Raw genomic sequence first — 20,553 nt, forward strand, 5'->3', positions numbered from 1 at the left:
CGCCCGCTGCCAAGGGAGGGAACCCCAGCACCTTGGCTCCCTTTTCTGCCTCCTGCGGGACGTCTCCCTCCCCTCGCTGGCTCTTAAGCGGCAGCCCTCCGCCCCCTTGTTCCCAGGGTAGGCTCGGGTAGCTGGCAGGCTGCTCTTTCGAAGTTTGATAAAGCGTTTCCTTCTATTGTCATTCTGCACGGCCTCGGGGCCTTTCTTTCTCGCAGCCCTTCCCCTCCTGCTTTCACCCCCCCGCATACACACACACATCACCAACCCCCAAACTCCCCCTCTCTCACACCCACATTTTCACAGCCAGACTTGCGGCTTAAGAAAGCAACTGCCTCTTTTCTCTCTCTCTCCCCCCCCCCCCTCTCTCTCAAACGAAAAACACACACAGGCGCGCACGGAAGCACACAACAAACGAAGTCGAGGAGGAAAGAAGGAAGCGGCGGAGCAGCGGGCGAGCGAGCGATGCGACGCGCTCCCCGAGGATTCGACTGAAGAGCCCTGGATGAATGGGCGCGAGCGCGGTGAGTTAGGATCTCGCGCGGGATCCCGCGCGCCGCAGCCGATTGGGCGAAGCTCAGGCGGCCGCTCCTTCTTTTAAAAAGGCGCGTGTGCGTGTCATCGGGGACGGCGATCCGCTCTTGGGGTTTCTTTGCGGCTTCCTCGTTTTCTCCCCGGCCGCAGACAGACAGCAGCACGCCCCAGAGGCTCAGCGGTGGAAAGCCGCTCGCTTAGCACCCTTTCCTTAGAGAGGGAAAGCAGCGTGGCCTGGGGGGAGTGAAGGGGGGGGGTTCCCTCCTACCGATCCCATCGCTATCGCCTAATTCAGGGCCAATTATCCAGGAGGCTTTAATCCCCCCCCCCCCCGGGATTGCTTAAACCGGCGGTGCCAATATATACATTGGCTCCGGTAATGTAAGGTCCCTGCTGTAAGTCATGCCTCCTTCGGCGTTGAGGAGCACGCAGGAAAGAAAAGGCCCTTTAGCTCAGGGTTCCGCTTCCGCTTCTTGAAGTGGCCGCTTGCTTTCACCTGAGATGTGACAGGCGCACCGGCCGGAGAGTGTCCCCTTCCTTCTCTTTTGGAACCAGCCGGCTTCGCTTCTGCGCCTCAAGTGGAACGATCTGCTAAATAAGTGCTGCGCCGCTGCTTCCTCCCCAGCCCCCCCCCCCCCGCCGCCGCGGCTCCTTGTCCTTATTTGCCCAATCGCAAGAGGCGCTGGGGAGCCGGATGGACGCCGGGTGGAATTCGCCAACGGGCTCCCAAGAAGAAACCTTTTAGCCGGGAGGACCTCAGGCTGAAAGGCAGGAAGTCCCTAACTTCTGAAGGTGACCCAGTAAGTGTCTGGCCTCCGATACGTGTGCTTACTCAGAAGTAAACCCGCTGCACTCTGTGGGGCTTCCACACACACACACACCCGAATTAGCGGGTCTAAGATTGCAACCGGGGGGGGGGTGTGTGCGCTTTTGTAGCCGCGAATTTGTATATTTGGGTTTGGGTGGACCCGTCCTTTTGTTTTTGCAGCAAAATCGGCTCTGTTTTGGCATTGTTTCTTCTTCCTCCGTTCCACCTCCTTTTCTCGAGAAGTTTAAAGACTTTTTTTTTTGGGGGGGGGGGGACATCTCGTAAGCTACTCTCTTTATCTGCTGCTCGCGACCGGCGATACCTTGTATTCTTTTGATCGTGTTGCTGAAGAAAAAGCTTTTGAGGTTTTGAAACATTCAGTTGGTAAAAGAGATTCCGAGTTAAGATTGAGAAGGTCAGAAGCTTGGGTTCTTCGGTTGCTAAAAAGCACTGCGCTACATGCAAGTGAAAAAGGAAGGCGTCCTTTGTTTACATTTTGGTGAACATAAGGGGTGTGGGTTGGGCTGGTTAAAACAATGAAGTTTCCCGTTGGCTGCTGAACCCAATTTATTCCTGTGTACTGGAGCTGTAAGAATCATGCCAGGACTGAAATGAATGTGCAAATTCAGAGATTGGGAGTAGGGAGGGAAATGTATGAATGCAAAGTTCTGAAACTTTTTGCACATTTCACTTTTTAAAATCAGGTTTGAGAAGTTTTCAAATCAAATATTAATGAATTGATTGTTGGTTAGTTGACATGGAACATATATGCTTGTATTTGTTATTCATCTAAAAATTCCAAACTACTGTTTGAAAATAGAGGAGGGAGGGAACCGAATTTGATGAATGCAGATTTCTTCCTTTCTTTTTAAAAAAAATATTAACTGAGACTTTTTCCTCAATATATTTTCCCTCTAATGGTGCATAAACTACGTAGGGTAAATACAAATGACCAGATACCTAACTACTACAGTATGCACTTAACAGTCACTTAATGATGGGAGTTTTTATATCTTTCAATACCAGACTTACTTAAAAAAGTAAGTATCCCCTGGATAATGGGACTACAATCCTCAGCATTCTCAGCTAACATACTTTGGCAAAATCACCTGGAAGAAATAAGTGACACATTCACCCTTAGCAAAAGTTAATCCCAGCACACATATTCACATATACAAGTATTTCTGGAGAACAGATAGATGCCCACAGGTATCTTCTGGATGGTCTGTTTCCCCTCTCTGCTCTATTCTAAATCACTTTGGTTGAATCCAAGGGAGTTGGAAAAGTAGATCAGCTTCCAGAAGAGACAGTTTGAAAGAAAAATGGTCTCACGCCCATGGAAGACAATTAGACCTCCTAGCACACATAGAAGGTAAGTCTATAAATACTTTGTCCCCCAGAATGTAGTTTGTATGTGTGTGCATGCGTGCACAGTCCCTGTCATCCATATCATGCAGTCTGCCAATTCTGTTTTACCTGAACTGATCTTCTTGCACATGGATGCCATCTAGCCCCAGCTATGGGATTGCACCAGGTATGGATAGGTTTGACACTATTCACCTTTCATAAAAGCCTTTTAAAATCCAGGGCTGCCTATAAGTACTTTGAAGTTTTGCTTAATTCAATATACGGTAAACTTTGCACACCTGATTAGCAGTAATTTTCACTGAATTCAGCAGGAGATCCATTCAGGTGTAGGATTGCAACTTGCCTCTATGCCTAGAGGAAAGAATCTCCTCTGAACTGAACTGCATTCCTGAATGTGTGTGTGTGTGTGTAAATATGAATATAGACATGCATACACAAAACTAAGTAAGTTTGAGCTAAACTATGGAAAGCATTTTGCACATTTTTCATATTAAGAATGTCAGGTGCTGCCCCTCAAATGAAATGTTTTTGTAGGGTGGTGTATAGTCAATATCAAGCATTCATTTTAAGTCTAGTGTCTTAAAATTCTAAACTGAAACAGAATATTGTCAGTTAAAGATTAATAATAAAAATCATAATAGGTAAAACCAATGTTATCAGTGTAAAACCATTAATGTTTTCAAGATGAGCCAGAAGGCCCTTGCCATAAAAATCAAGAAGAAAAGGCATTGTCTGATAATTTTGTTACCTTGTTTTTAAGCTAAGTGAAAATACAGCAAACTTAGTGCAACCTGATGGAGGAAATCAGCTGTGGTTGCCCCTCTTCCAAACAGCTTGCCTTCCTCTAGGCATCAGATGAATAAGAATTACAAGTTGGATAGATGTGGATGAGCTGCATGCAGCAAAGGAGTTTGTTTGAGATACCAGCTATTTAGCAGATTCGGGGCTAGGGGTGAGATCAGCTTTGTGGAAAGGAAACAGGACGAAAAGAGAATGGTGTTTACTTCTCTCTTGGCTGCATGCTTCCTGGTGGGCTCCAGCAAGACTTGTTCTTGTGTGTTCCTGAAGTTGTTGGCAAGGGAGGGGGGAGGGGGCAGACAGAATTGCTTACAGGGGAAGCATGCTAGAAAGAAAGCAATATTCAGAAAAAAAAAAAGGGAACTTTAGTTATGGTCACAATCTTCTCTTTTCTCTATCTTATAAATAGATTGTATGGGTAGCTGAGAACAAACAAAACAAATGCTATTTACGGTATAGACAATGTACTTTCTTACTGCTGAGTGGTAGTGGATGTTGTTTGGTGTAAAAGTGTTCTTAGCACAGGAAAGAAAGTGGGGGCAAAGAGGAAGCTCTAGAGTCCTTTTAGGCATCCACTCAAGCTGCCTTCCCCAAACTTGTGCCATTCCTCCAGATGTTCTATAATGCTCTTTCCAGATGAAAATCCCTACTACGGTGCTCCATAAGCCTAGGTGGGGCTGGGAAGGAGGCTTCCCTGAAACCCTCATGAGCAGCTTTAATGTGATTTTATGTTGATAAAATTGAGGTATGGAGACTGAAGGGAACAGAGCTGCCTCGGTCCAAGTCCACTTCCTTACCCTTCTGCAGAGTGGTTGATAAAATCAAAAACTAGTCTAAAAAGGCAAACTTCTAAAGGCTGATAGCATTCCAAATTCTGTTCAGATAAGCTGTTCTTGCTGATTCAACAATGGGTTTCTTTCAAATATGTACAGAACATTTATGAGGCTGGGGTAGAATGCAGAAACAGCTTTCTCTGTGTATACCTATTGTCTGTACGTGGTTTGACAAGGTGTTTGGCAACCTCCTGATTACTTGTTCTTGTCTAAACATGAAGATACCTTTCTCATCAATCTCTTTCCTCTCCCCTTTGTGTGTGCAGCCTAAGAGGCATTCCTGCTTTTCCCACCCAACACAAGCCAGTGGCGTCTTTTAGAGGATGACAATTAAGCATCTTTCCATCCATCCATCTATCTGATAATGATTGAGTCCAATGAAGATTTTAACTAGAAAAGGTGAAGATGCCCTAAGCTGTGCTGATTGTGTGCAGCATTGATGTAATTCGTACTCTGAAGCATCTTTGGCCTGCTAACCTGAAGAGTTCCTCAGGCTTAGTAGAGCTGAGTTTTGATTGGTTTGGCCAAACCACAGCTTTTGTGTTATCATTTACAATTTGATCTGGAGGGATCTTGAAACATGTCACCTGACTGGCTAGGCCATGAAGGTGCACCTTCAGTCAGCCTAAAGCCCACATGGCCTTTTTTTTTAAAATGATAACTGGAAGGCTGCTTCTTTAACCCTGGAGGATGGATCCCAAACCTCATAGAAGAAATCCCTTTAATACTTTCCATGTAAAATTAATCATAGTTGAATTTGTCCCGTAAGGATTTTAAAATTCTTTCCTATAACTTGAATGTTCAATTTATCTTGTTAAAAGTTTGTATACATCAACTGTTGTATTTGGAAGGATTCTTTGTTCAGTTTTAAATGTTACCTTATGCTGGTCTTGGCCTGAAATAAAATACATTTGAATATTGGCAAATCCAGAACCTAAAGTAGTTGTGTGTGTGTGTGTGTGTGTGTGTGTGTGTGTGTGTGTGTGTGTGTGTGAGAGAGAGAGAGAGAGAGAGAGAGAGAGAGAGAGAAGAGAGAGAGAGAGAGGGAGAGAGAGAGAGAGAGAGAGAGAGACTGACTTTTTAATTTATCCATTTGAAATTTTATTTTGTTACATTTTAAAAGCAAGAAAGATACAACTATTTTCTCTAACAGTAGAGGGCACAATGTTACTAAGGTCAATATATGAAATAATTTAATTTCTGTTAGATTTCATTTATAGTTATTCAGAACATTTAATAGGATTGTTGTCATTAATAATCCTTTTTTGTTACATTTGGGAGAGATTCTGGAGAATTCAGGAGTCTTGACTTCAAGTAGTGACTGCCTGGTTTTAAGACAAATTTCTTTGTTCGCAAAGCACTTCACAACCACCCTGTCAATTCAAAATAAGGAAAAGTGTCATGGCATGTTAAAGACATGTAGATTGGTAGTAGAAGAAATACCTGTGAACTTCATGTGAAGAAGTGAAATCTAGGCCATGAAAGATCAACTCTTTGCATATTTGTTGGTCTTTAAAATGATGCCCATATTTTTTTATCATCTTTTACAGCAGGAGGATAACATGCCCACCCCTTTAGAAGCTGTTCCCCCCTTAAGTATCTAGTTCTTTAATCTCTACTCCTATCTCAGCCCTTCCAGCTGCTTGATTACTTCTCCTGCTCCTCTCTGAACTTCCGTCAATTTATGTGCCTGTTGATAAGAGGGTGCCCAGTGCCAAATATTTAATCCAGCCATGCTCCATGTTAGGATGGAAACTCAAACTACAGGAAATGCTGACATTCTGAAACCCTGTTATTGAGAGCTGAGTGGAGACATATGAGAATCTCATAAGTGAAGTGTCAAAAGGCCTTTGATGGAGGGTTGGTCATAATGGAGGAACATTTCTTGACTCTTTTTTTAGTATTAAATCAATTATTTGCAAAATAGAGTTTTAGCAAAATTCTTCTTGACTTTTAAAATAGAAAAGCAGGCAAACATATTAGAATCGCCAGGGGCCCTTTAACTCCGTAAAATGTGGTGAGTCTTTGTTGGAAAACTAGGTGTATATTAGTAATATACTTTAAAAAATGTCTTCAGATCAGCCTTCTAAAGTCACAATGATTTCATTTTAGGCAAAAGCTCTCCAAAGGCCAGCAGTCTCTGAGCCAACTCCAACTTCCATGGAGAACTATTCAGTTAGTTACCCAATCATTACCCCGGAGGCAAAAAGTGAATTGTAGCTTCTGGGTTCTGGATTCAGTAGGAAACATATTCCTTATAGCTTACATTCTGTAGTTTTGATGATTATGTTTGCAAACATTGTTTGATGCAATTTTTAAAAATCACTGTTGCTTGTAAAGTACTGAAAATGTTGCCAATAGGCTTGGTAGATTGCAACTAACGATGCATTTACTCAATTCTCAACCTCCTCATAGCTTATTGGATCTGGGTCCAGAAGATTATTAATGGTTCATTATAAAAGGATCTGTTTCACCTTGGTTGAAAGATGTATAATTGAGACCACTCCTGAAAAGTAACAATTGGATACATTTGGTCTGAAATGCTATTCCTGAAATCCTGTCACTGGCCAATGTGTTTAAGTAGGTGATAACAGTTCAGAGATTGCAGTCTATCGTGTTTGGGTTAAATTGATTTCTCAAATGTGCTCAGAGGTCTGATTCTGGTATAGAAATTTGTGATTCCTCGGTAAGATAATCTCATCCAGGAAACAATTCACAAAATTAGCTAACTTTTCTGAACTTCTCGGTAGCTTTCCGTATTATTTCTGTAACTATGGCATTTTTCTGAAATATGATATTGAGCTAAATGTCGGTGAAACAGATTGTAATCCCATTCATACCTGCTTGGCTGTCTCCAAAAGGTGGCACTGGATGACTTCTAACCCTGGTGTTTACACTGTGAGGATCTTTGGTGTTCCTGATTTCCCCATATTTTTTTCTATATCTGCATGAAGCTGCTGCCTGAGATTAATTCACTGATGTAGAGGAAAGTGCTATCAATATGCTGATGACACAGAACTCTTATCTCTCTTTTTCATCAAATATAGGTAAGGGAGTGGAAGTGCTGCTTAATCAGTGCCTGGGTGTGGTAGTGGACTGGATAAGGGCCAGTAACCTGAAGCTCAGTCCTGACAAAACAGAGGTAATGGTTAATTTGTGCAGGTAAGCACCTGGCTGAGCTTCAAAAGAGCCAGTTCGGTCTAGTGATTAAGGCACCAGGCTGGAAAGTGGGAGAACATGAGTTCAAGTCTGGCCTTAGCTATGAAAGCCAGACAGCTGGGTGACTTTGGGGCATCCACTGTCCCTCAGGGTTGTTCTTGTGGGGAAAATATGAGAAGGAAACTGTATGGATATGCTCCCTACCTTGAGTTAGTTGTAAAAATAATAAAATAGGGGTACAAATAAATAAATTCCAGTGTAGTATTTGTGGGGCTGCCCTCAAAGACAGTCCAAAAGCTTCACTATTGATTAGAACCAGTGTTTTAGTCTTCACTGGCTTCTCAGTTCATCTGTAGGTTTGTCATATTCCTAAAATCGAAGATCATTATCAGAGGCAAATCCTGGTTGCCACCCTGGACTGAAATATGGAAAACGGCTGTCTTTAAATTGCCTTTTTGTGGTAGCTCTTTAGATTGGGAAACCCTATCCCCATGATGGCGAATCTATAGCACGCATGCCACAGGTGGCACATGGAGCCATATCAGCAGGCACGTGAGCTGTTGCCATAGCTAATTTTTGGCTGGCCCACCCATGCTGCCCTTCCCTTCCCAGGAGTCTCCACGCAATGCCATGGAAGTACAGGGCTCGCGCAGTGGCTCTGCAAGGGTGTTTTGAGCCTCCGGACGGCCTTTGGGGTGGGGAAAACGGACTTACTGGGCCCATTGGAAGTCAGTAAATGGGACATTTCCAGCCTCTGGGCGGCGGGGGTGGCCATTTTTGCCCTGCTGAGGCTCCCAAAAAGGCATACGCACATGTGTGCATGCACAGAGCAGCAGGGTGGTTAAACACACGCATGCACAGGGGGCACATGGTGGTGGGGTGATTAAATTATTGGTGCGGCCACGCCTGGTGCATGATAACACATGCGCCCAGGCGTGTGTGCTTTTGGCACCTGAGGCGAGAAAGGTTTGCCATTACTACCCTATCCCATGTGGCATTCCTAGAATCTGCAGGATCAGATTTTCCATCGTATGCTACTGTATGGTTGAGAAAAAGATCAAACTTCATCCATGGAAACCCAATAAAGTTCATAGGGAGGGTTTCTTTCTATGATGGGTTTCTTGGGTCAACAGTGAATATCAGTTATCAAAAATGTAGATAGAAAATTAAGCAGGCAATAGGCAATTACAAAAAGGGAAGCCAACTTTCTGAATTCTGTTTCTTTGTACATAGTGACTTATAGACTAATGTTATGAAAACATGACCTAAATTACTATATATTTAAATAGCTGTAAAGCTATGCTGAAAAAGTTGTTCTCAAGGTATTGTGATAAATTCAGTAAAAAGAAGGAAATTCTTGATGAACTTAAGGAGAAATGAGAGTATTGAATAGTAAATGGACAAATAAAATTACGAATCAGAGAATATTTGCACCTCAGAGTTGAAATGAGATGTTCTCTCTTACTCTTTCCTCTTCCTCTCTTCTCTCTGTCTCTCTCATCCTCTTTCTCTTTGTCTCTCTTCTCTTTCTCCTTCTTTTCCATTCTTCCTTCACTTTCTCTCTCCTCCTTTCTCTCTCCTCTTTGTCTCTTTCTGTCTCTCTCACCCTCTTTCTCTTTATCTCTCTTTCTCCTTCTTTCCCAGTCTTCTGTCACTTTCTCCTTCTCTGTCTCTTTCTGTCTCTCTTCCCTCTTTTTTCTTCCTCTCTTCCTCTCTCCCACTCTTTTATCACTTTCTCTCTACCGCCCAAACTGTCCCCATACTTATCTTCGACTGATTATGTTTGCAATAATTTACCTTTTCTAAATAGGTGCAGTTCCCTTACTGATCCCTCGCTCACTCAAACACACACACACACACACACACACACACACACACACACAAAACCATTTTTCTCAACTCCAATTCGGATCCTATAAATCAATTGCTCTGTGAAACATCTGTGAAAAAAATTCAAGTATTCAGGCATGAAAATGTGCCGCTCAAACACTATACTATTCCGCACACACTGAAAAAAAATTAGAGGGAACATTGGTGGGGAAAGGCAAAATAGCTTTTATTATTGTTATTGAGGGAGTTAATGGAAAAGGTGATCATTTCTTTTTCTTTCTTTCTTTCTTTCTTGCGTGGGCTTTTCATAGCTGATGGAATGCACACGTTTTGTATTTGGATATCGGTACCCAAACCTTTGGGTAAGAAGCAGATATGCCGATACAGGGGGAAAAAGTGTGTGGGAAGAGAACAGCTATATGAGAAATAAATTTTGCAGAATATTGCGGAAAATCTACTGTAAAGGCATCAATGACTTTTCATGTATTTTCAAAAAACAACCTTGAAGGTGATAATAAAGATAATACTGCACTGCCGAATAACCTGAACTGTTGAAAGGCACAATTCCTCTCCTTTGTCCAACTAATTCGTGTCTTCAAAATCTAACTTATTAAAGTAAGAAACTTGATAATGTAAAAAGATGGACACGAACTCCCTTTTTAAAAGATTGTATGAGATAGGATACAGATGACTCAATTGACTTTTGGCATAACTGGCCAGTACAGTAGCAACACTGGGAGTTAAGATTTCTCAGGGCAGAAATGCCCAAGAAGACAATAGTGAATTTCCAGATTACACTGGGTAAAAAAAAAAAGACAGAGCATCTGTTAACCATGGAAAAGATGGGGCAACACATTTAAGTGCCAGAAGGCATAACGTTGGGCTGCCTCCTCAGTTTGGCAGATGGCAATCAGCTGATTTATGTGGCCTTAATCTGGTGTGCCTTAAAGATTTTTAATGTGCTGAGTAGCTTCTGCCATGTTTAATGCAGCAACAAGAGCTTGATAGCCAGTGGTGAGGAATGCTGGGAATTGTAGTTTAACAATAACTAGGAAGGTCAGACCTAGTCCATCATATTCCGGTGCCAGAATTGTTGTGCATTGTCTCCTCATGGGTAAATCTGCTCTAAAATCCTAGGATAGGGGATAGAAATTAAGGATATCCCAGAACCTTTTTTTCCGGAAAGACAGAATCTTTTATAAACAAGAAACTACCCTTTGGCAATATTCCTGCTCTGGTTTTTTGGCATTTTTTCCTCCCTTAAAATAAAGTTGAAGTATAATTTGAAAGAGAAGCAGCAGCATTTCTAAAAACAAGAAGGCTGGGAGGTTAAGTGTCCACATTTGGATTTTTCAGGAGGAAAGCATGTGTTTCAACACTTTTTTTTTCTTTTTCAAAAATGTAAAGTTAATTGCTCAACTTGGGTGTTGCGCAAAATAGCAACTTTGGTGTTGCTATTTATACATTTTACTAGTGGGCCTCTGATCTACTTATTCTGTTTTACTTATATTTTATACTACTGGAATGCAGAAATTTTCTCATTATTTTCAAAGACAAGTAGCATTCTCCTTTTGCACCATCAAGAATTAGCATGGAAACACACTTAATTTGGAAGCCTGTTTCCCACACTATGGGGCGGAAAAGGCAAGCTGTTTTTTTATATGAAATAGGACTGACAATCTGTAGAGGAGATTAATCAGAGAGTAATTACTGTGTCATTGACGGCTATACAGAAGAGGCTACCTTGAAATTTATTATGTTGACTCTGTTAGAGAAGGGAAAAAAACAGACTGCTACTAATGTCAGTGATAGTTGTGCTGAAGAGGATAGCCTGAAACAGACTAACATGACTGTAGAATTTCTGGGTGTTGAAGAAGTTTGGAAATCACAGCATATGATTTTGTTGTACTTTCCCTATGGTTTTGTAAATATATCACCAGAAAAGGACTGGATTAGAACAGCAAAGAAGCAAGGAGGAGGGAGGAGGAGGAAAGGAATAGTGATTGCCATCCACTCAAATCCACAAAGAACATTTAAAAGTGTACAGTATACCTAAAACGATATGAAAAGTGGATGTATAGCTAATGAGAGGCTGGAAGTGCACCATTGATAAGAACATTAGGAGTATATTTTGCAATAAACCTTAGTTTGCTGTCACGTTGCATGAAATGTGTGTTACTTTTTCAAATCAAATCACTCTCTCTTGTTAGCATTCAGAGTCTGTCAAGTGAATGGAAGAGAATAGTGAATCTATAAAGCAATATATTTTAGACTGTGTTTGTTAAAAATCTATGCCGTGTACGGGTTCTGGGAAGTTGGGGGGGGGGGAAGGATGTGGGGGGGGGTTGGGTGGGGGGGAGGGAGGGATATATACTAGGTTAGATACGATGTGTTAGATTTCAATGTAATGCAACTTCACATGTATACTGTTTTTCTTTAATTTCTCTGTAAAAATAGGATAAGTTAAGTACATTGACATATAGTGGAAATACACCAAGGGGAGGAGGAGTGGGATAGAAGAAAGATGGGTAGAGAGGGCGGGAGAGAGGATGGGAGGGAGGGCGAGAAGGAAGAGAGGGAGTGGATCGGGAGAGAGGAGTGGTAGAGGGGGAGGGGAAGTAGGGTAGAGGGGGATGATGGAGGGAAGATAGAAAGTTGGAGGGGGGTGGAAGAAAGAGGTGTACGGAGAATGGAAGAGGTATATTGGGTTTCTATTTTTGGGGGTATTGTTGACAAGAGGAATTGCTGCGATTATTGTTTAATGTTGTATTATGGCTCCGACTATGCACAGTATATATGTGAGTGTATGAAAATGAAAAAATGGAAAATAAAAACCTTTTTCATGAAATGTCATTTGTGCCCTCTAACTGACAGGGCCAGGGTTTTGATTCATCATGGGGGGTGTGAATGAATTATGAGGATTTCATTGACATTCAGCTCAAGACTCCACTTCTTTTTACTCTCTTTTCCCAACAATTAAGCAACCAAGCAACCAAATTGCTGGGGATTTTTTTATTTTTTTTTTGTCACCATTTCAGTTCATTTCAGTTTCCCAGTAACATTCCTTAATAAATGATAGCAAAGTAATCAAATAAATATTATTTGGCATGGTCATTTCAGCTCTCCTTTAAACTTGCCTTGCTAAGAGCACTTTTGTTTCTGCATTCAAGACAGATCATCTGAAGCCTCACTAAGCATATGGTTGCAGATTATGAAGCAAGCTTAACATGCGTGCACTGTTCTATTTCTAACTCTGCCTGTTTCCTAATTTAGAGTTAGGAAGAGGCTTACAGAGAATGGTGGCAGTTTCCTTGTTGCCTCAGTCAAAACAGCAGCTGGCTTTTTTTCTGCTTGATGAAACCTTTGATCTTCTCTTTCATCATCTTCTGGCACCACCATGCTTTCTGCATTGGTTCGTTATTGTCCCTCGTCGCTTTTCATCCTCTCCTGGTCTTCATCGTGTTTCTTCCGCTTGCATCCAGCAGCTCTCTTGTTCAGTATAAATGCTGCTTAGAGTGCAAATTGGTTCACTAATTCATATTGCTTTTTCTTAAAAGCAATAACCCATCTTCAACAGCCACTTGAAGCCTATGCCATTTTAGTTGCCAATCTGGATATATCTGAAGTCAGCAAAGTGCGTGCGAAGTGAACTGGTACAGGAACCCACCCCAGCTCTGGATCATGAATGGAATTAAAAGAAGTTTTGGGATAAAGTGAGAGAATTCTGGAAGGCATATTTCTTTTTTTTCTTTTTTTTTAATTTAAAAAAAAGATTTTATTGGTAAAAAGAAAATACAACATCCATAACTTGTAAAAAACAATACAACTACATTTCGAGATATTCCCATACTATCAAATCATTATAAACATCAAAAGTTAGGTATCTTATTCCTTCCCTCCCTCTTCTCTTCCCTCATTTCTTCTTTTCCATACCCTTTTCTTCCTTCCCCCCTTACTTCCTCCTCCCCTGCCTTCCCTCCTTTCTTTTCTCCTTTCCTCCTTTCCTTCCCCCTCCTTTCCCTCCCTCGATCCCCCCTCCTTCTCACATACCTTCCCTCCTTCCCTTCCTCTTTCCTTCCTCCTTCCTTTTCTCTTAATCTCCCTCCTTTCCGCCCTCCTTCCTTCCTTCCTTTCAACTCTCCTTCTCTCTTTCTTTCCCACCCTCTTTCCCTCTTTACTACCCTCTCCTCTTCCCTCCCTCCTTCCTCCCCCAGTTTCTTCTCTTTCTTCTCTCCTTCTTTCTTCCCACCTCCTTTCCCTTCTCTTCTTTCTCTTCCTCCTCTTTATCCTTCCCCCCTTCTTCTGCCTTTCCTGTTCCTCTCCTTTCTCCTCTCCATCCTGATGGAAGGCATATTTCATAGATTGTAAAGAAAAATGAGAATGTTGGAGACAAAACATTAATGAAAAAAAATGTAATAAATACTGCATAAATGTTTAAAAATATATAAAACTGAAGGACTAGCAGGTATAACTAGAGAAATGCTAAAATACAGATATTATTTACTTCTAGAATGACTATGGAAAGGTAGCGAGGGAGAGGACTGAAGGGAAAAGCAAAATCTACAGGAATATTTATTTGTTAAATAAGCCTGCAAACGTGTTTGGGACAGTTTTGATAAGCGTATGAAAGATAACAGTAAACAACTTTGGAAAGTGCAGGTTTTTTTTAATGAGGGAAGTAAAATATGAAATGCTGAATATATAGTTCAGCATTGATTAGGGATGTGTGATGTCCTCATTTGTTGAATGTCTTCATGGATATACTTAAAATGATTTGCGGCAACAAGGAATATAACCTGACAATTAGTTTATTAAAAGACTGACATAATTGTGTTTGACAGAGTAAATGAAGTGAATGATTGCAATAAATTAATCTTTATTATGGTCAGAGATCAACATTACAAATAGGTAAAAGTTTTTAAAAACAATAATAGTACAAAGTAAAAAACACAGACAAAATAATATATTATGATTGCTGGTGGATTATCAGTGAGTCTGCCTAATTGTGCCTACAGCACAAAAGAATTTAGCCACATTCAGAGAAACTATTTTCTTCCAATCTGATAACAGTAATTGCATGTAAAAGAGGTCAGTATTTCCGGAATGTTTTATTAGGTGAGGTGTTATAAATTGAGTCCATGAGTCCTTATAGAAGATACAATAGAACAGGACGTGAGATGTAATTTCAAGGATTGCAAGTTATGCATCAATAGTAAAAAAAACTAAAGCAAGTAGATAACTTTGTGTACCTTGGTAGAATGTTTATTAAAGATGGAAATGTTAAGGCTTAACCAACACTAAAGATGGTAGTATAGCATATGCAAGGAATGAGGATATGTCCGAAAAAAAGAAAAGAAAGAAAAAGAAGAATGAAACATGGTTTGTATAAGAGAATTTTTTGCCCACTGTGGGACTAAAAATTGGATATATTTAGAGCAAGGTGTCAAACTCAAGGCCCGTTAGTTCAATCTGGCCCATGGGGTGCTTAAATCTGATCTGGAAATATCAAAGGACTGGCCCATGATGCCTCTGGTGGCTAAAACGGGCTGCCTGTGGCTCCCTGTGGCTCCCTGTGCCTCATTTTCATCCTCCATGGCCTCCTGCAGCACTCTGCTGGGTGAAAACAGACCAAAAGGCCAAAAATGGCTTCTAAATGGGCCCAAAAACAGATGGCAGATTGTTTTAGGAGACCATGGAGGATGAAACCAAGGCACAGGGGGACACACGTGGACCCCCACAGCCTGTTTTGGCTGGCAAGGTGCTGCAGGAGGCATCCATCCCACCCACCCCCAGCTCCCCAACCCCACTGGCCCGCAGAGAAGAACTACAATGCTGATCCGGCCCTCGAAGAAATCCAGTTTGACACCCCTGGTTTAGAGGAACATAAAAGAAAGTAAAATACAGGGCAAATGAACCTGTATGTTTGTGTGATAAAGCAAGAGGAAAGAGAGTCAAGGATGAATGTAGGATGAATGAATGTGACTTGAATATCGGTGACCAGTACGACACAAGTAGACTGAGGTGGTCATATAGTGAGATTGAATGAAATCAATCCAATTTCAAAACAAATTCACGTTAGAAAAAAAAATGAATAGGTCACGAGGAAGAGGAAGAGCTAACTAAGTGGTGATCGGGTAGAGCTGACAGAATTCTGAAAAAGAAAGAGGTAAGAACCAAGAGCAAAAGTGAGAACAAATGAAGCAGTGTATGGGTGGGGTTGAAACAACAATGGTTCACAAAGGCAAAATGGTTTAGAGACATGTAGTGCAAGATGTCGGTGGGAACTAGATGTGGCTATATTTCCTTTTCTTTTACTTATCTCCCCTTGACTTTCTCTACTTTCCTATTTTTACTCTCTTTCTGAAGTTTGCATAACATTAACTGCCAAAAGGGAAAGTGATAGGGTATATCCAGGATACAGCAGTTTAGGACTAGCTGGAGGAATATATCTTGGGTTATTTATCCCTTTTTTTGTTAAAAGTAAGGCTGTTCACTCAGAACAGCATCGGAAACTATATTAGACCAAACCGTTCTTCTGTCTAACTTGGCAGAATTTCTCCAGCTGGCTGGAGAATTCTGGGAGTTGAAGTCCACAAGTCTTAAAGTTGCCAAGTTTGGGAACCACTGATCTAGCTAGAAGTCACATAGGTGGATCCTCAGACCTTCTACTTTAAAAAAAAAACATGGCTCCTGCTGTTAATATTTCTTTTCGCCTCTTTTAGAGTTTCTTCTGCTTCATTCTGCAGAGTCCTGTATTTTCTCATTCCCAGCTTCTGTTTGTCATTAACTGTTCACTCTTACCGCCCCCGTCATACTTATTCTACCTCCAAAACCTTACAGTAGAAGGCAGCCTTCTCAGCCAAGACTAAATTTCATGGGTGCTGCTTTCTACTACAGCTGGCGCACCAGGTTGGTGTTAAAAATAAGTTCAAGCTAAGAATAGTTGGGGCAAATTGTGCAAATTATCATATGTAAATGACAGGGTGATTACTGCTGCTGCTGCAGTGTTGTGGCAGACGCACCTACAGTTTTAAAATATATATGGTGAAAATGGTTTCAACCTCTGCCTCTTCCTCCAAGAAGAGAGGAAAAAAATATATCCAAAGCCATTGGTAATGCTCTTGAAAAGAAGAGACAAAATTTTTATTGTACAATGGAATGCAGTGCAGTGCAGTGCAGTGGATTGGAAAGTGAACTGGAAGGGAAAGGAGGAAAGGAAAGATTACAATGAGGCAAACAAAACTGCCGTTATATAGATAGACATTTGTACCATTGAGTCCATCTGGACTTATTTTGAGTCATCGTGTTTAGAATGTATGGCCATAGCATAAAATACCCCAAATGTAACGTCCAAGCAGAACCACAGTAGTAGACATGTGAGATGCCTAAATCATCCCATCTCTACATCTCCAGGTTGCACTTTGCCTGGACACCCTTTTGAGTCTGGGGCTGGGAAGCTCTGGAAGCAATAAACAAACACTTGTATTTTGAGAAAGACCTTTATTGTTAGTAGGGAGTGTAGAGAGCTATGGAGATGACCTTCGGAAGCCAGGCAGAGACAGAGACAGTTACATAAATAAAAGCATGCTTAATCTCAGGCGCACAGCTAAAGCATGAAAACAAAGCTCAAAAGCTCAGGTTGACCTCTCCCTAATTTATTATAAGAGATAGGGATGGGAGAACTTAGTCAGATTCTGATTTTAAGATTCGGTTACTATTGCTTGTATCAATAAAGTAGTCTCAATCAGATTTGTGGACCCCCTTTTCCTGCTTTGCCTCAAAGGGCTGACATTTATCTCTGTGGCTGTAAGCCTGCCAAAGTAGATCAACTTAAACATAGCAAAATTAAGGCAGAGTCTCTCTCTTTCTCAGGTTTCTCCCCTTTTCCCAGACCAAGCTATCTTTCCCTATAATAATGCAACTATTAGGCCCTGTTCCTTCCCCCACATTCCCAGTCTCTGTTAGACATTCCACCACAAGTTCCAATAACTTAGAAAGCTGCAGCCAACATTGTTGATCGTATTAAATTCAATGAACCAATCATCTAATTTGGGCCTATGGTTTTTTTTTTTTTGACAAAAAAATGGGATTTTTAAAAATAGAACCTCTTTTAGTGTTACATGAAATTATTTTGGCAGGTATGAGCATGTGGACATCACTAAGTAAAGAATTTAAAAGATGAGTGTTCCTGAAGGCTTAACCTTAAACTCATAGATTGAAATGCCTTATCATACTAGATGTTTTCATCAGCCCCCCCAAGGGGGGAAAACACACACACAATGTCAGGATGTTTTGTGAATTAGTAGTATCAGCAGGTCATTATCACTTTCTATCTCTGGTGCAATTCATTTCTTTCTGACATCACTGCTTACGCTTATTCCCAACTCACCATGTATGTCTATACACTCTCAGGGCATTGGGGAAAGAAGGGGGGGTGGTTTTCTAGGAGAAAAAAAAGCTAAGCTGAGGTAAAAACGTTAGACTTTTACAACCAAGAATCTGGATTTTGCAGCAACAGACTAACGTGACCATCCCTTTGAAATAGGACGAAGGAGGCTATTTTGAATCCATGTGGAATTTTAATACCTAAGGCGTGAGAGACAGCAATAAAAGAATTTGTTTTTTTAAAAAATAACCTTGGTTTTTTGTTTTCCTTTTCAGTTGGTCTCTCTTCCCCCCACCCGCTTTTTGGGGGGCCTAATTTCCCTCATGCTTGTTTTGACCTAGGAGGTGAATTTTTGGCCCTTTTTGTTTGTTTAATCAAAACAATGTTTGTTTTCTGATCAGATATGAGCCGAGCTGTACAGGCAGGAAACAGGGACTTCCTGTCCACTCTTCCCTTTGCAGGAAGCCAGGGCAGTGCTGAGTGTTCACTTTTCAAATAAACCCCACCTCTCCCCTTCTGAAAAAAACAACAACTCTGTTTGTATATATAATAAGATGTTTTGTTTTCTCTGGTGCAGCATGAACTTGATTTTGCATTGTTAGGCTCCCTCAGGGGATGATAAGCAACTAGTGACAGCAACCATATGGCATTCAAGAGTCTTGTGGGGGGTCATAAACACACCCTCCCCATATTTACTGTCCCTCTGGAAACCTCCACCTGAGATTTATGTGTCTGGCAGTCAGGAAAGGCAAGAGGTCTAGAATTTGTAATGGCCTCTTCCTCTCCAGGCCCCCTTGTCTCCACATCCAATATCTCTGCATTATGGCTTTGATGGATTAAAATAAAACTAGATTGGCAGAAAGTAAGTAATATTTGGACTCGCTGAAGGCAGGTTTTCGTGATACTCAGACTGTGAGCATCTTACCTGCTAAGTAAATCATGCAGTTCCACAAAAGCGCAAAAAAGAAAAACCCATCAAGTTTCTGATTCACAACCAATACACTCCTTTGGGGGGAAAAAAGGAGATTTCTGGTTTTTTTTTTGGAGGGGTGTGTGTGCTATGTTTGAAATTCTGAGGCTCTGTCATCAGAAACAGCCTGTCCCAGAACAGCCCATTTGCAGCAGATGGAGGCATTGAATAATTAGAGATGCTCATGTCTCAAGCATCTGCAGGCATAGGATTGGGAGTAGAATATCGATGGAACATTGTCTCAATTTATGGTAGTACAATACGGTCAAAATGATTTCATGCAAATCGGGAAATCCCTATTCAATGGATCTGTAGATTTCCAGTGGAGGAAAAGTGAGTACATGGACAGATAGTGTTGTATTTGTCTTTAGGGCTTTGCAAAGTCTGTTACAGATCACAGTCCTGACTTGAATTACCTGTGTAGCTGGGGTGCTCCCTTTTTTCTTGGTGCAGAACTTAAATGGCCTAGCCCAGGGCAATATTTTTCAGCATCAAATTTCCAAACTACTGACCATCTTTTGTAACGGAACCAGAGCAGCAGGCCTTGAGAATAGTTTTTAATGCCAGCAGTACATGAAATTTACAAGAATGCCTTTGAGCAAGTAGATATTACTTACAATTTACCTTGAAGGCACCACTGCCATTTGGGAGGTTAATCAAAATGTCAGCATCTAACTGGAGCCAGTTGTGAATCTAAACTTCTATTTATGGGGGGGGGATTTGTATAATAATCATGTAAGGGGTGTATCAAGCCCTTTGCTTATGTTCTCTTTCTTGGTTGCTCAAATTGCTAACTTCCGTTTGAATATGAAGTCTGTTTCAGAGAATTAATTCAATGTGGCACCATTTGAGTTGCAATTGATCTTTTGCAGATACAGGTAGTCCCTGACCAGGGGTGGGTTTCTTGCCCCGTTCCAACCGGATTGGAACGGGGCCGGCGGCGTCCTCGTGCACGCGCGCAGTGCACGCATGCGTACTAGCGTCTGCGCAACGCTCCAGCTGCTCCTGGATGATCGCACAGGCGCTGTATGCGTCCTGCGCATGCATGGAAGCGCAGAACTCGTCAAAACAGGGTAAGGACCGTGGACGGGCGGGCGCGCCCTTCGCCGTTCCCGGAAGGTACTTACTTCCGGGTTCGGCAACCAACCGGTTCTCAGGAACCGCCACGAACCGGTTGAAACCCACCACTGTCCCTGACTTATGACTGTAAGGGAACATGCCCATCACGATTGTCAGTCGTGATGGTCATAAAGTGGAGTGACAATGTGACCAACCTGATTTTACAGCCTTTTTGCAGTGGTCATAAGAGAACCAATGGCTTGCTATGGGCATAGTTTGCCAAAACTCAGAAATAAATGCCAGTTTGTCAAAACCATCACAAAATATAGTCGCCTAACTATGGAATACTGCAAAAGAACTTAAGTGCTCTGTGAAATGGCACTTCCCAAAGTCCCTGTACCATTCAGAAATGTGTGCATAGAAAAAGAGTTGAGATTTCAAGCCAAACCTAGAGTCTTATGAGAAATGGTGCATGACTTGTAATGCAGTGAAGCTTTATGAAGTGAACAGTGATGTGCAATCAGGGGAGGCAGGGGGAGGCAGAGCCTCACCACTGTCATCATGAAAAGAAAAAAAATGTAAAAGGAAAAAGGCAAGAGCTGAGGTCAGGCTGAGCTAGTTGCTGCCAGAGTCACTGTGCTTAGTGCTTAACTGTTTAAAAAAGCCTCTAAAAAGCGCCCTCTGCAGGAGGAGGCAGGAGAATGACATGCCTCATCTAGTCTGACTTTAGGCGTTTTATGATCACTTGAGCAGAGCTAAGCAAGGGTTAAAAGCCTAAAAATTCCTGACGTAGGTGAGGCATGTCATTCTC

At 41.7% G+C, this 20,553-nt stretch overlaps 1 protein-coding gene across 3 annotated transcripts in view; it reads left to right on the plus strand.

The window, feature by feature from the left end:
* The first annotated feature begins 222 nt into the window (after positions 1-222).
* The window catches only part of HDAC7 (histone deacetylase 7), a 233,531-nt gene continuing 213,200 nt past the window's right edge, over positions 223-20,553 (plus strand). For 2 of the 3 annotated variants that reach the window (XM_032211336.1, XM_032211337.1), the window contains exon 1: positions 223-521. In XM_032211336.1, the coding sequence (XP_032067227.1) occupies positions 503-521 (19 nt within the window). In that variant the 5' untranslated portion in view covers positions 223-502. Of the gene's footprint in view, positions 522-1,179; positions 1,332-20,553 lie in introns of those variants that run through there. The other variant, XM_032211338.1, reaches the window with a different exon arrangement.

Source organism: Thamnophis elegans, chromosome 2 (assembly GCF_009769535.1).
Source record: "Thamnophis elegans isolate rThaEle1 chromosome 2, rThaEle1.pri, whole genome shotgun sequence".
Classification (NCBI taxonomy): domain Eukaryota; kingdom Metazoa; phylum Chordata; class Lepidosauria; order Squamata; family Colubridae; genus Thamnophis; species Thamnophis elegans.